The sequence below is a fragment of the Oncorhynchus kisutch genome, linkage group LG21 (assembly GCF_002021735.2).
Source record: "Oncorhynchus kisutch isolate 150728-3 linkage group LG21, Okis_V2, whole genome shotgun sequence".
Taxonomy (NCBI): domain Eukaryota; kingdom Metazoa; phylum Chordata; class Actinopteri; order Salmoniformes; family Salmonidae; genus Oncorhynchus; species Oncorhynchus kisutch.
This window is the reverse complement of record NC_034194.2, coordinates 1,788,050-1,801,616: the sequence shown is the minus strand read 5'-3', so window position 1 is coordinate 1,801,616 and position 13,567 is coordinate 1,788,050. Positions and strand designations below refer to the sequence as shown.

Here is a 13,567-nt window from a genome sequence, read left to right as displayed (position 1 = left end):
CTCTCAGGTGCTTGCCTATTCAACATTTTGTTACATAGGTCAAGGCCACAGTTGATGTAATAACGAACAAGCAATAAAGGTTATATATTATAATTATTTCAACTTTCATTTAATTCAATGTACACAAATTAATGTATGAATTATATTATAATTTTATATCTACAGTAAGAGCAAATTAGTTATGGTATGCATGTATGCATTACATAGAAATGCATAGGTAATGTGGGGTAACTTGTGTCTTTATTTGTCCTATGAAAAGAGGCGGGTGACTTAAACAAGCTCGATCATCGAACTATTTTTTTTACATTAAAATCACTTCAGACATGTTGTTTTTGTTGTAAATAAGAAAATGGTTTGAATGTTCTGCAGCATTCTGTAATTCTGAAGTTGCTAGAAAGGAAGGAATTTCACTTAGCCTTACCTTTAATGAGGAATTCTCAAAACGTCCCCTTTTAGAGTTTGCACATGCGCAGAGCAAGGAGAAAGTTAACTCCTGAACTTCGCAGTCAGTTTTTTTTTGTTGGATAAAGTAAAAAGTCGGGAAAAAGTCATTCTGCTGAAATGGCATTCCGGAGGAGAAACAAGAGTTATCCCTTCTTCAGCCAGGAATTCTTAATACAGAATCATGCCGATATCGTCTTTAGTTTGGTCATTTTCATTCTGATTGGATTGATGTTTGAGGTGAGATGAATTCTGATTCCAATTTTCCCTCGTCTACCTCAGCTGTTTTTTGTTGGCAGGTCCGCTACAGATTCAACCACGAGATATTCCCATGGCATGTAGTTGAACGTCATGTAATATCTTTCATCTGTTTCATGTGAAAGCAGTTGCAACTAACTTTGACTACCGCTGTTGGCTACACTGTTAATCATTGTGTTATGCCGATATGGCGGTGGTTGGTAGATACAATGTTGCAGTTTTTGTTAACACAATAGCGTTGGCTACCTAGGGTTGCAAAGTCACAATTTATCGTGGTTTGATCACGGTTTATGTGCAAGTTGACAGCGGTGAAGTGGAAGTGAAAGACGGGACATTTTTTACAGCATAACTTCCTATCATTTCCTTCATCTCGACATCGCTGTTTCTAGGCTACAGTAGTTCATCTAAAAGTAGCTCATTTTGTCAGCTGCAACGGGACTCGTTCAGTCTGAAATGTACAAGTTTTTGCATAGCCTACGAGTAACCAATTTAAAGTTTTTTTTTTGGTAAGAATTGAAAATGTAAGAGTATGGCACTTTTTTCATTGACGTTAAACTTGAACAAACTAGTTCGGTGTATTTGAAATCAAGGAAAGGCTCATTTTAAGGCACAACTAATTGCCATAAACGAATAACGTTACATGTTCAGTGCCCCTTGGTTCCCGTTGACAAAGCTGTTCGACGAAGGAAGCCCGTTGCACCAATTTGATCGCGTTAACTGCCACGTCTCAATGTTTGAGCGCTGCTGCAGCGGGTTGTGTTGCAGTGAAAGAGTGGACGTGTTTGTTTTTCCGTGCACTGACCGTGACACGAATTGCGTTCTACTTGCGCCCGACCTGTCATCTTAATTCAATTACAAATGTTAGATTAGCGTTGTACCCCTTCGATTTGGGTAGATCATTGAATGCCTCGACAAAAAAAAAATGGTCGTCATAGGCCGGCTGATGAATTCGCACGTAGGGAAACCCTTGCGGTAGTCTAATCTGTCATAAACAACCTAGTCTACGGTTGGTTTGGCAAAGTCGTTTGCATTGCTGTGACTGTTTCAGGTATCAATCCGGTATTCTCAGTTCCTTCGCGCTGTTGGCCTTGGTGTGTAGGCTACATATAGACTATGGAGGGGGTTTCCTTGAGCTTTCACGTCTCGGAAAGTCACTGTGGTAACAGTTGACTCTGACCCATGCAAACTAGAACTCGGTGGGGTTTAGTTTTGACACCAGGTGGCCCTGGCGCGCGTGGAATGTTGGCAACCTGTTAGTGCGCTCGAGTTTACCGTAAAATAAACGGCGTATCCCTTCGTCCTGGCGAGACGACTCGTTTTTTATATATATATATATATATACACACACAGCACCGCCCCCCTCGGAATTCACTTTAGAAGAACATCGTCAAATTACCGCCCCAAACGTGTGAGGTGTTTGAGAGAGTTTTCCTTTCCCAAAGTATCTGTGGACTGCAGTAACTACTCGCCCTCTGCCATTGAGGGTTATTGTAACAGTACCACGCCCATTAGCGTTAGATCTCTACGTGCCTTGCCCACGACGCTCTGCGTCACTACATGCACGCTAGCCAGCTAGGACATGCTAGGTAGCTAGTACACGCGAACTATACCGAACAAAAATATAACCGCAACAATTAACGATTTTACAGTACATTTAAGGAAATCATTCAGTTGAAATGAATTAATTAGGCCTTAATCTATGGATTTCACATGGGTGGGCGGGGGAGGGCAATTGGCCCACCCACTTGGGAGTTAGGCCCAGCCAATCAGAATGAGTTTTTCCCCACTGGCATGGTTACACATGTAACAGTTGTGAGGCTGGTCGGACATACTGCCAAATTCTCTAAAACAACATTGGAGGTGGCCTATGGTAGAGCAGTTAACAAAATCCTCATGCAACAGCTCTGGTGGACATTCCTGCAGTCAGCATGCCAATTGTGTCAATCGTCACTACATGACGCTATACGGAAACAGAACTTTATCCACTCCGTATTTGTCTGTCTACTTGCTTTCGTAAACAAGAAAGTCATTCATAGGCAAGCCGCTCGGCAGTTTCATAAAACATTATATCTAATCTCAGCATATATCTAACCTAAATGTGATTATGCTTCTCTTTTCTAGGCAACAGCAAAAACTGCAATATTGTTCATTCAACCCCAGTACAACATCAGCACCCAGTCACCAGGTTTGTGCCACATCCCCCATTCAACACTACCACATCAGCTATGAGTCTATACCCTATATAGTACACTACTTTGACCAGGGCCCAATGGGCTCTGGTCAAAAGTAGTGCGCTGTGTAGGGAATAGGTTGCCATTTGGGATACATCCATATCCTGTTTATCAGAGTAGGCTTATCTGCCATTTCTATCATACCTGTCATCATCGGTGCATTCCTGGCTGTTGCCTGCTTTGTGTGTACTTTGTCACTCATTATGCCTACCTGCCCTCCACTGTCTGTCTGTCCAGAGGGAGAGGTGACGTTGTACCAGTATGGCTGGCGGGACTGGGCCACCATCCTCTTCTATTTCTTCATCACCATCATCCTCCACGCTGTGGTGCAGGAGTACATCCTGGATGTGAGTAATACCAAGCCTCACTGCATTGTGGGTATTGGTGTTCTAAATGCAACATCCAGAAACGCTGGCATCTTAACTGTCTGTAATTTAAATCCAATAGATGCCAAAATCTTGTAGACTGGAGGCAATAGGGATAGGTGGGGTGGCCCGCCTTGTCGATACAATGGTAGATAGGGGAACACCGATGGGTAAAATGGAGATTAAACCCTGGAACAATGGAGACTGACTGATCTGAGTAGAAGTTACCCTTGTATGCACAGAGCTAGGATCAGCCAAATGTAGCATGAACCATTTAAATTGGAAATGCAAAACAGACCTTAGATCAAGGTTGTTGGGCCTACTGCACACATACTCATTATGAGGTCACAAGGTCAAATGGGGTTGTCTTTATGTCTCCTCTCCTATACAAAACCTCCAGAATACAGGGATGTAGCCTGGGGCCGTATTCACAAAGCGTTTCCTAGTAGGAGTGCTTTGTGTTTAGGGGCCCTGGTGCTAGATCTGTTTGTGCTGTCTTGCCAACTCTTATGGTCACTGCAATGCTAAACATAAGAGTTGGCAAGACTGTACAAAAAGATCTGGGACCCTGGCTAATAGGAAAAGGATTGTAATATTATTTCACACTATCATCAACTGTGTTCTACAATGGGTTAACACGGGTGTCAAACCTGTGGTTTAAGACATTTATTTTATGACTAAATCCAAATCGAAACTCTGAAAGAATGGACCTACATTCATACAGTTTCTTGACTATTCAGCTCGCTAACAATCACCGGAATGAAAGTAAGACAATCAGGGAGCATAAAAAAAATCCCAAAATATGGCTTGAGGACGTTTTTTCCCCCCAACTTTGACAGCGAGGAAATATAACACACTTTCAATGCGGCCCCCCGGAGCTCGTTGAAGACCGACTGTGTCCCCCTGATCCCCCTGGGGTAACACTTGTACGGTACGTCTCTGCTCATAGTGTGTCAGAGTGGTTAAAGATGGCACTTTGCATCTTTTGTTTCTGTACACTTCCTTGTGTATCATTATGACAATGTTTCTATGGAACCAGGAAATGAACCCCATTTTGACACAACCTGTCTCCCACGATATCTAGAACCTATTTGTAATCAAATGCTTTTTTGTTGTTCTGTTTTCAGAAAGTGAATAGGCGTCTCCATCTCTCAAAAAGCAAGAACACCAAGTTTAATGAGTCAGGCCAGCTGTGTGTGTTTCACCTGGTGTCTAGCGTGTGGAGTTTCTACATACTCATAACAGTAAGACACACACACACACACACACACCAAAGTGTCGCGTAAAGTCAAATCATCATGAAGACTTCCACTAAAGTCTCCCTTTTCAGGAAGGATACCTGTTTCACCCTAGCAGCCTTTGGGAGAACTACCCACATGTCCATCTCAGGTATGATGACTCGGCACTATTACAGGGGTATCTTGTTCCTGTCTGTGTCTCAAATGGCACCTTATTCCCTGTGTAGTGCACTACACTCGACCAGGATCTGTAGGGCGCAGACACGAACAAGATGTCTTGTGATAACCATAACCATTAGCAAAATGGCAATGTAACTTATAGTTTATCTTCCAGTACAGTAAAAATGTAAGATTGTATTCTTCTCAGGTGTAACTATTAGTAGGCCTCTCATGATGGGTTAAACAACCCTTCTCTACGCTGAACCGGGTATGTTACTGCAGGGCTGGAACAAAAGCCGGCACACCCAATAGCTCTCCAGGACCAGAGTTGTCAGGAGAGCCCTGCTCTGCATCATATCCTTAAACAACGTGTCTGTGTCTGTGTGTGTGTGTGCGCGCTGCAGGTTTCAGGTGAAGTTCTTCTACCTCACTCAGCTGGCCTACTGGCTTCACGCCCTTCCTGAGCTCTACTTCCAGAAAGTACGCAAGGTCAGTGCTGAGGCTGTGAGAAACGGAGGAGTGATATTGGTGTGAAAATGAATGAAATCTTCCTTTAGTTTGAATAAGGAATTCTGTCACATCATATTCCCCATAAAAAGCATTTTCCACCTAAATGTAAAGGCTTTTTCACCATTCAAAAGGCACCGGAGCTATCTTCTTTGCGGACCCAGCCTTGCCAGCTGAATTTAAGAATCCACCACTTATTGTTTATAGGAGAGATTGCAATAATTGGTCCATGCCGACTGCCAGCCACAAAAGAAAATCAGCCAGGCTCTTTTACGCCCTCTTATAGACGCAGAGGTTGCGCACAGTGTAATGATATGATGATGTGTGAATATTTCTGCCACCCACATACAGGAAAACGGTTCCAAATAAATGACATTATTACGTGCTCTACCACCCATGTTATCTACATGATTAAATGTCCACGTGGGCTGTGCTATGTAGGTTAAACCTCAACTCCAACCCCATTGGATGCGTGGAATGGATGTGGGTGGGGCTAGGTCTACATAAGGGTGCAAAAACAAAAATTTTACTCTCAAAAGCTCTGACGAAGGCCGTGGGGCCGAAACCTAAGGTTTATTAAAGAGCAGTGTGCGGGTTTGTTTTTTTTCTCAAGTGCTTTTTGACCGAAATCACATTACTTCCTCACCTTGAAAGTTGCAATCCTTGTCCATAGACTGCTTTGCTTTGAACGTAAGGCAACAAATATGTGAATGTGTCATTTGAGCGAACTATCCTTTTAATACAACATTAGTTTGCACCCACACAACCTCATTCGGAGCATTAACATTCCCGTTGACAGAGAACCAGATGCAGACGATCTTTATGAATTGAGAGTAGGATGATGTAACCAAGTTGCATTCCATAAGAACCAAATGGAAGCAAACCGGCAGAAACGGGGAGGGACCTACCCGAACTTGTCCAATTAGAAACGCATGTTTGACTTTTTCCATTGCAAAATGTTTTGCTACCGTGCACAAAGCAGTGGTTCCCCATCAACAAAAAAAAAAGATTTGTTGGGGGAATAGATCAGCTGTTACATGGTAGATTGTGGCTTCCATCAATGTAATTGTTTGCATCACCCAATCCCCCATACAAAATAAAATATTTAACCTTTATTCAAATAGACAAGTCGATTAACAAATTCTTATTTACAATGATGGCCTACCCCGGCCAATCCCTAACCTGGACAATGCTGGGCCAAGGGGACTCCCAATCACGGCCGGAATCGAACCAGGGTCTGTAGTGACACCTCTAGCACTGAGATGCAGTGCCTTAGACCGCTACGCCACTCGGGAGCCCTAAATATGTGTATTTAAAAAATATAATTTTCCCATTACCCCACCACCTCTCCCGTAATTTGAGTAAACTAATGGACAGCAACACTTAAGCGTCTACTTCCTGTTTATACATGCATACACACACATACACAGTTACATTTAGTTTATTTTTAGTCCCATCCTTCAGCTCCGCTCAACCCCTCCCATCTACAGTGCATTTGGAAAGTATTCAGACTAGAGGTCGACCGATTATGATGTTTCACCGCCGATACCGATTATTGCAGGACCAAATAAAAGCCATTCCAACTAAATACAGAATTTGAAATCCCATCAAGTTGTGCCATGGTTCCAAAAAGGTTGGGAACCCACTCCTGATGTGACTGCTCTGTGTTGTTGTCCTCAGGAAGAGATCCCTCGCCAGCTGCAGTACATCTGTCTCTACCTGCTGCACGTCTCTGCAGCATACCTGCTCAAGTAAGCACATGTACAAGCTACAGTTGGGATGTGACAAATGTTCTTAATGTTTATAACTGCCACTTTAAAAAAACATTTTTTTTATTGTTCCTACATGGCATCTTGTAGTCTGGTTCTAGACATGCCGTTGACAATGGCTGCATATCAACCGCAATCCTTTCTGTAATCAGTGCGGTGTGATTTCTCATTCCATCCCTTATCGCACTGCTACCAGCAACAGGTTGGGTCTCGCGGTGCCTCCTTTTCAGCAGCTGTACTGCCACTGTGGCTCAATTCCACCTCAAAGTTTGCATTTCACAACCTTCTTATCGAACTTCTCAAAGTGTTGCCATTACAGGACTTTCGCTGCAGTCACTTCCTTGTCTCCCACTGCAATTCTTTTCAATTGTTAACGAGGATAACTTTCTGAGCAAATCGTTTGAAAGATGAATATCTCCTTACGTTACAGCATTGTTGTTGAATGTTTCTTTTCTCGCTTGATGATGATCGGGACCTGTTTAGTTTTTTGGTAACTGCCCTGTGATTTGAATGGTTTTCGGTTAGCGTTTCTTTTAAACGTGACATCCCTAATAGAAGCACGTGTACATAAGTTCCTAATATTAGCACACATGCATATATAATCGCACGAGCACCCAAAACAAAGAAGCATAGATAAGCACATACAGTGCCTTCTGAATTTATTCACTACCCTTAATTTCTTTCTCACATTTTTGTTGTTCGAGCCTGAATTTAAAGTGGATTACATTGAGGTTTTGTGTCACTGGTATACATACAATACCCCATAATGTCAAAGTGTTGTGTTTTTCACAACTTCTACAAATTCATTTAATAATGAAAAGCTGAAGTGTCTTGAGTCAATAAGTATTCAACTCCTTTGTTATGACAAGCCTAAATAAGTTCAGGAGTAAAAATGTGTTTTAACAAGTCACATGTTGCATGGACTCACTCTGTGTGCAACATGTGTTTTTACATTCATTTTGAATGACTGCCTCATCTCTGTACCCCACACATACAATCAGTAAGTTCCCTCAGTCGAGCAGTGAATTTCAAACACCGATTCAACCCCAAAGACCAGGGAGGTTTTCAATGCCTCGCAAAGAAGGGCACCTATTGGTAGATGGGTCAACAGACATTGTAATATTGTAACATTGTAATATCCCTTTTGAGCCTGGTGAAGTTATTAATTACACTTTGGATGGTGTCTCAATATACCCAGTAACTACAAAGATACAGGGATTTCACTGAGGCCAATGGTGACTTTAAAACAGTTACATAGTTCTCCAATCACATCCATTACACTGAGGATGGCTCAACAACATTGTAGTTACTCCACAATACTAACAATGGAGATGTACTTGCTTAAGGACTAAATAACACATGCATAACCTATACATGGAGTTGTACTTGCTTAAGGACTAAATAACACATGCATAACCTATACATGGAGTTGTACTTGCTTAAGGACTAAATAACACATGCATAACCTATACATGGAGTTGTACTTGCTTAAGGACTAAATAACACATGCATAACCTATACATGGAGTTGTACTTGCTTAAGGACTACATAACACATGCATAACCTATACATGGAGTTGTACTTGCTTAAGGACTACATAACACATGCATAACCTATACATGGAGTTGTACTTGCTTAAGGACTAAATAACACATGCATAACCTATACATGGAGTTGTACTTGCTTAAGGACTAAATAACACATGCATAACCTATACATGGAGTTGTACTTGCTTAAGGACTAAATAACACATGCATAACCTATACATGGAGTTGTACTTGCTTAAGGACTAAATAACACATGCATAACCTATACATGGAGTTGTACTTGCTTAAGGACTAAATAACACATGCATAACCTATACATGGAGTTGTACTTGCTTAAGGACTAAATAACACATGCATAACCTATACATGGAGTTGTACTTGCTTAAGGACTAAATAACACATGCATAACCTATACATGGAGTTGTACTTGCTTAAGGACTACATAACACATGCATAACCTATACATGGAGTTGTACTTGCTTAAGGACTACATAACACATGCATAACCTATACATGGAGTTGTACTTGCTTAAGGACTAAATAACACATGCATAACCTATACATGGAGTTGTACTTGCTTAAGGACTAAATAACACATGCATAACCTATACATGGAGTTGTACTTGCTTAAGGACTAAATAACACATGCATAACCTATACATGGAGTTGTACTTGCTTAAGGACTAAATAACACATGCATAACCTATACATGGAGTTGTACTTGCTTAAGGACTAAATAACACATGCATAACCTATACATGGAGTTGTACTTGCTTAAGGACTAAATAACACATGCATAACCTATACATGGAGTTGCTTACCAAGATGACATTGAATGACCCTGGTCTAGTTAGTTTTGACTTAAATCAGCTAGAAAATCTTTGTCAAGACAACAAAATGTAGAATAAGTCAAGGGAACTTTCTGACGGCACTTTACATTAGCATATATAAACACCTATACCATAATTAAGAGCACCCGACTTGCCATATTCATATTTACTCCAAATGTGTACTTGCATAAGGACTTCATAACACATACATAACCATGTCCTTCTCCCTCACCGTCCCCTCCCTCCCCTCCCTCAGTTTGAGTCGTGTGGGCCTGGTGCTCCTCTGCCTCCAGTACCTGTCTGAGATGGGCTTCCATATCGCAAGAATGTTCTACTTCACTGATGAGAGCCACCAAAAAATGTGAGTTCATACTTCCAACTCAGTGTCCTTGTGCTTAGTGTCCGTCCTGAGATTGGAAGGTTGGGGGGTTTGATCCCTGGTTGAGTCATACCAAAGACTGTAAAAATGGTGCCCGATGCCTCTCTACTTGGCACTCAGATGGATTTGTGCTAATGGCCTGTGATTGACCATCGTCCTGTCCATTATGCTGCTTCATGTTACAGAATAAGAGCGCGCAGGAGCCTATGGCTACTTACTTTTACTTCCAACTGCAAAACATGTTGCAGGATCTACCTTTTTAATGTAGTGCTATTCATATTGTGATATACCGTTGAAGTGGGAAGTTTACATACACATGAACCAAATACATGTAAACTCAGTTTTTCACCATTTCTAACATTTAATCCTAGTACAAATTCCCTGTCTTAGGTCAGTTAGGATCACCACTTTATTTTAAGAATGTGAAATGTCAGAATAATAGTAGAGAGAATAATTTCAGCTTTTATTTCTTTCATCACATTCCCAGTGGGTTAGAAGTTTACATACACTCAATTAGCATTTGGTAGCATTGTCTTTAAAATGTTTAACTTGGGCAACAGTTTTGGGTAGCCTTCCACACGCTTCCCACAATAAGTTGGGTAAATTTTGTAGGCTTCCTTGCTCTAACACACTTCTCCAGTTCTGCCCACAAATTGTCTATGGGATTTAGGTCAGGGCTTTGATGGTCACTCCAATACCTTGACTTTGTTGTCCTTAAGCCATTTTGCCACAACTTTGGAAGTATGCTTTGGGTCATTGTCCATTTGGAAGACCCATTTGAGACCAAGCTTTAACTTGTCTTGATGTCTTGATGTTGCTTCAATATATCCACATCATTTTCTTTCCTCATGATGCCATCTATTTTGTGAAGCGCACCAGTCCCTCCTGCAGCAAAGCACCCCCAACACATGATGCTGCCACCCCCGTGCTTCACGGTTGGGATGGTGTTCTTTGGCTTGCAAGCCTCCCCCTTTTCCCTCCAAACATAACGATGGTCATTATGGCCAAACAGTTCTATTTTTGTTTCATCAGACCAGAGAACATTTCTCCTAAAAGTTTGTCCCCATGTGCAGTTGCAAACCGTAGTTTTTTTATGGTGGTTTTGGAGCAGTGGCTTCTTCCTTGCTGAGCGCCCTTTCAGGTTATGTCAGTATAGGACTTGTTTTTCTGTGGATACAGATACTTTTGTACCTGTTTCCTCCAGCATCTTCACAGGGTCCTTTGCTGTTGTTCTGGGATTGATTTGCACTTTTCGCACCAAAGTATGTTCATCTCTAGGAGACAGAATGCGTCTCCTTCCTGAGCGGTATGATTTTCCCATGATGTCAAAGCATAGGTACACCTCCCAATTGACTCAAATTATGTCAATTAGCCTATCAGAAGCTTCTGAAGCTATGTCATCATTTTCTGGAATTTTCCAAACTGTTTAAAGGCACAGTCATCTTACTGTATGTAAACATCTGACCCACTGGAATTGTGACTAAAGTGAAATAATGTGTCTGTAAACAATTGTTGGAAAAATGACTTGTGTCATGCACAAAGTAGATGTCCTAACCGACTTGCCAAAACTACAGTTTGTTAACAAGAAATTCGTGTTTTAATGACTCCAACCTTAGTGTATGTCAACTTCTGACTTCAACTGTATAAACAGCACTTCATTAAAGCTAAACTATGCAATGTGACATCACCAGACACAGTGGGGTGACTTCCTGAAATACAACCTGCCAAGACTCTCACTATTGGCTCTTCGCAATATCTACATTCTTGGCAAATCTCTATTTTGTTGTTTTCTAAAAATGCTGTGAATCTCCGATGTGTATAATGCCATCTTATTGCTGACTCTACCTTTAAGGCAATCAATCCTAGCATAATCACAATCCACTTATGTCATGTACTGATGTGTTCGGTGTGTGTGTGTCCAGGTTTGACGTGTGGGCGGTGTGCTTTGTGTTCACGCGGATGGTGACCCTTACCCTTATGTTCCTTGCTGTGGGCTTTGGGTTGGCCCGCGCTGAAAACCAGGGACTGGACTGGGACTTGGGCAACTTTAACACTGTGCTGATACGGTAAGAGATTTTTGATGGCTGGAACAGCGTACTTCTATGTCTACTGTACACACACACACGTGTGTGCACACTAATACTAATATGTCTCTCCCTCTCTCACACAAATGCAGACACACCACTATCTCCCTAACCCTCTCTCTATCATCCCTCTGTATAGGATGACTGTGCTGTTGCTGGTGTGTCTGACCCAGTCCTGGCTCCTGTGGAAGTTTATCCGTTTCCAGCTGAGGCGGTGGCGAGAGTTCAGACACGAACAAGCCTCTAGGAAGAGGGCCGCTGCCAAGCAAACCCCCCGACCTCTTAAGAGAGACTCCCGTGAGTGTACACACACTTTAGAATGGGTTTATAGCACCTCTTATGCCATTGTTCAAGATCAGTAGGGGATTTATAAGTTTTCTAGTTAGAAGATGGTCAATGGTAAGAGTTGAAGCCATTCTATTGCAGCAACAATAACATGTTAATGTGTGTATGTCCACCTCCCTCTTACAGTTGGCCACCATGAAAATGGCGTGATCAAAGCCGAGAATGGAGCCTCTCCTCGGCCCAAGAAGATCAAGGCCCCCTAATGGCTCTACCCGGAATGGCTGCCCTAACAGTGGCCCTGATTTATATGGCTTATCAATCAGAGGAACAGGAAACTGGTCCCACACGGTTCATCCTCTTCCTGTTTTGCGTGTTCCAGAGGTGATGCGGGGCCTGGGTCTGTCGCTATGGACACAACACGGCTTTAAAAATGCTGGATGAAAATCCAAAACCAAACCCCCCATGAGCCCTGAACAGACATTTACTCTCTCTCTCTACTCTAATATCAGTATTTTTTTTTTTATACACCCACACCGCCTGCTATGGCCACTCTGTTTTTGGAGCTCCCTTTGTATACAGAACGATGAATATGTTGTTTGTTTGGCACACTGTATGTGTCATTGAATGTGATGCCTCATGCGTTAAGTACTGTACTGGTGTAGTGTTTGTCGAAATGTCACCGCAGCTGATTTTGAGCTCTGTTGTCGCCGTTGAATGAGCAGGCTTCGCTTTTTGTTTTTAGCATTGGTCATATTCATTAGGCACCAAATGGAATGAAACATTGAGGCACTATCTGGACTTGTCCAATAAGAAACGCACATTTTCGGTTTCCGTTGATAAATGTTTGAATGTTTCGTGCCCTAATAAATACGACCCTGGTAATGTGGTGCAGGAAGGATGTTGCTGATACTACGGTGGCCCTAGAGGGACATCCAAATGTGCTGGCTTTGATGCTACCCAGTCAGTGATGGGTAGTGTGTAGAATGGGCGGGACAAGGTTGATATTGGACCAATCATGGGGCTCTGGTTACTCCTTTGCCCTTTCTTCTTGGTCATGGTCGGTGTTACTCGGACCGCGTTGTGCTCATGCTGTGGTCACTTGACACAAACCATGCCCATCCTGATGACCATGTATGTTGGATAATACCGCATGCCATTTCCCATTGTTTTTGTTAAAGAAGTATCTATTATTACTTAATTAAATAATGCATTTTTCTCCATTGTGATGGTCTGGACTGTTATTGTTTTTTTACATTCATTGAATCTTTCAACCATAAAACTGATGTGTGGTACACTACACACTAAAATATTAAAATAACTGATCATTTGCAATTGCCATGATGCAAATCTGTTTTGTGTGGCTGTCAAATCCTTACAACCTCCTTCCTTGCTTCCTCAATTTGTCTGATAGCTCATTGGAGGAGGAGGTCTGATGGGGGAGCTGGACAGGTGAGGGACAGTTCATATTTTTTTT

At 42.0% G+C, this 13,567-nt stretch overlaps 1 protein-coding gene across 2 annotated transcripts; it reads left to right on the top strand.

Annotated features, from left to right (window-relative positions):
- Window positions 1-459: 459 nt before the first annotated feature.
- LOC109886503 (translocating chain-associated membrane protein 2) lies at window positions 460-13,316 on the top strand. 2 transcript variants are annotated; one of them, XM_020478166.2, is made up of 11 exons: window positions 460-681; window positions 2,821-2,884; window positions 3,168-3,277; window positions 4,423-4,539; window positions 4,626-4,684; window positions 5,097-5,181; window positions 6,880-6,950; window positions 9,602-9,706; window positions 11,647-11,790; window positions 11,948-12,105; window positions 12,280-13,316. In XM_020478166.2, exons 1-11 carry the CDS (start codon window positions 562-564, stop codon window positions 12,354-12,356), a joined length of 1,110 nt encoding a protein of 369 aa, XP_020333755.1. In that variant the 5' UTR covers window positions 460-561; the 3' UTR covers window positions 12,357-13,316. The 2 variants fall into 2 exon arrangements, with proteins under 2 accessions (XP_020333755.1, XP_031656587.1); XM_031800727.1 differs by lacking the exon at window positions 9,602-9,706 and having other exon boundaries at window positions 466-681.
- Window positions 13,317-13,567: the final 251 nt, after the last annotated feature.

Bases quoted from the DNA above. Each gene is read 5' to 3' on its own strand.
- LOC109886503 (XM_020478166.2), top strand. From the start codon at position 562: ATGGCATTCCGGAGGAGAAACAAGAGTTATCCCTTCTTCAGCCAGGAA. The intron at 4,685-5,096 runs GTATGATGACTC...TGCGCGCTGCAG, and splicing joins TACCCACATGTCCATCTCAG to GTTTCAGGTGAAGTTCTTCT. The intron at 9,707-11,646 runs GTGAGTTCATAC...GTGTGTGTCCAG, and splicing joins GATGAGAGCCACCAAAAAAT to GTTTGACGTGTGGGCGGTGT.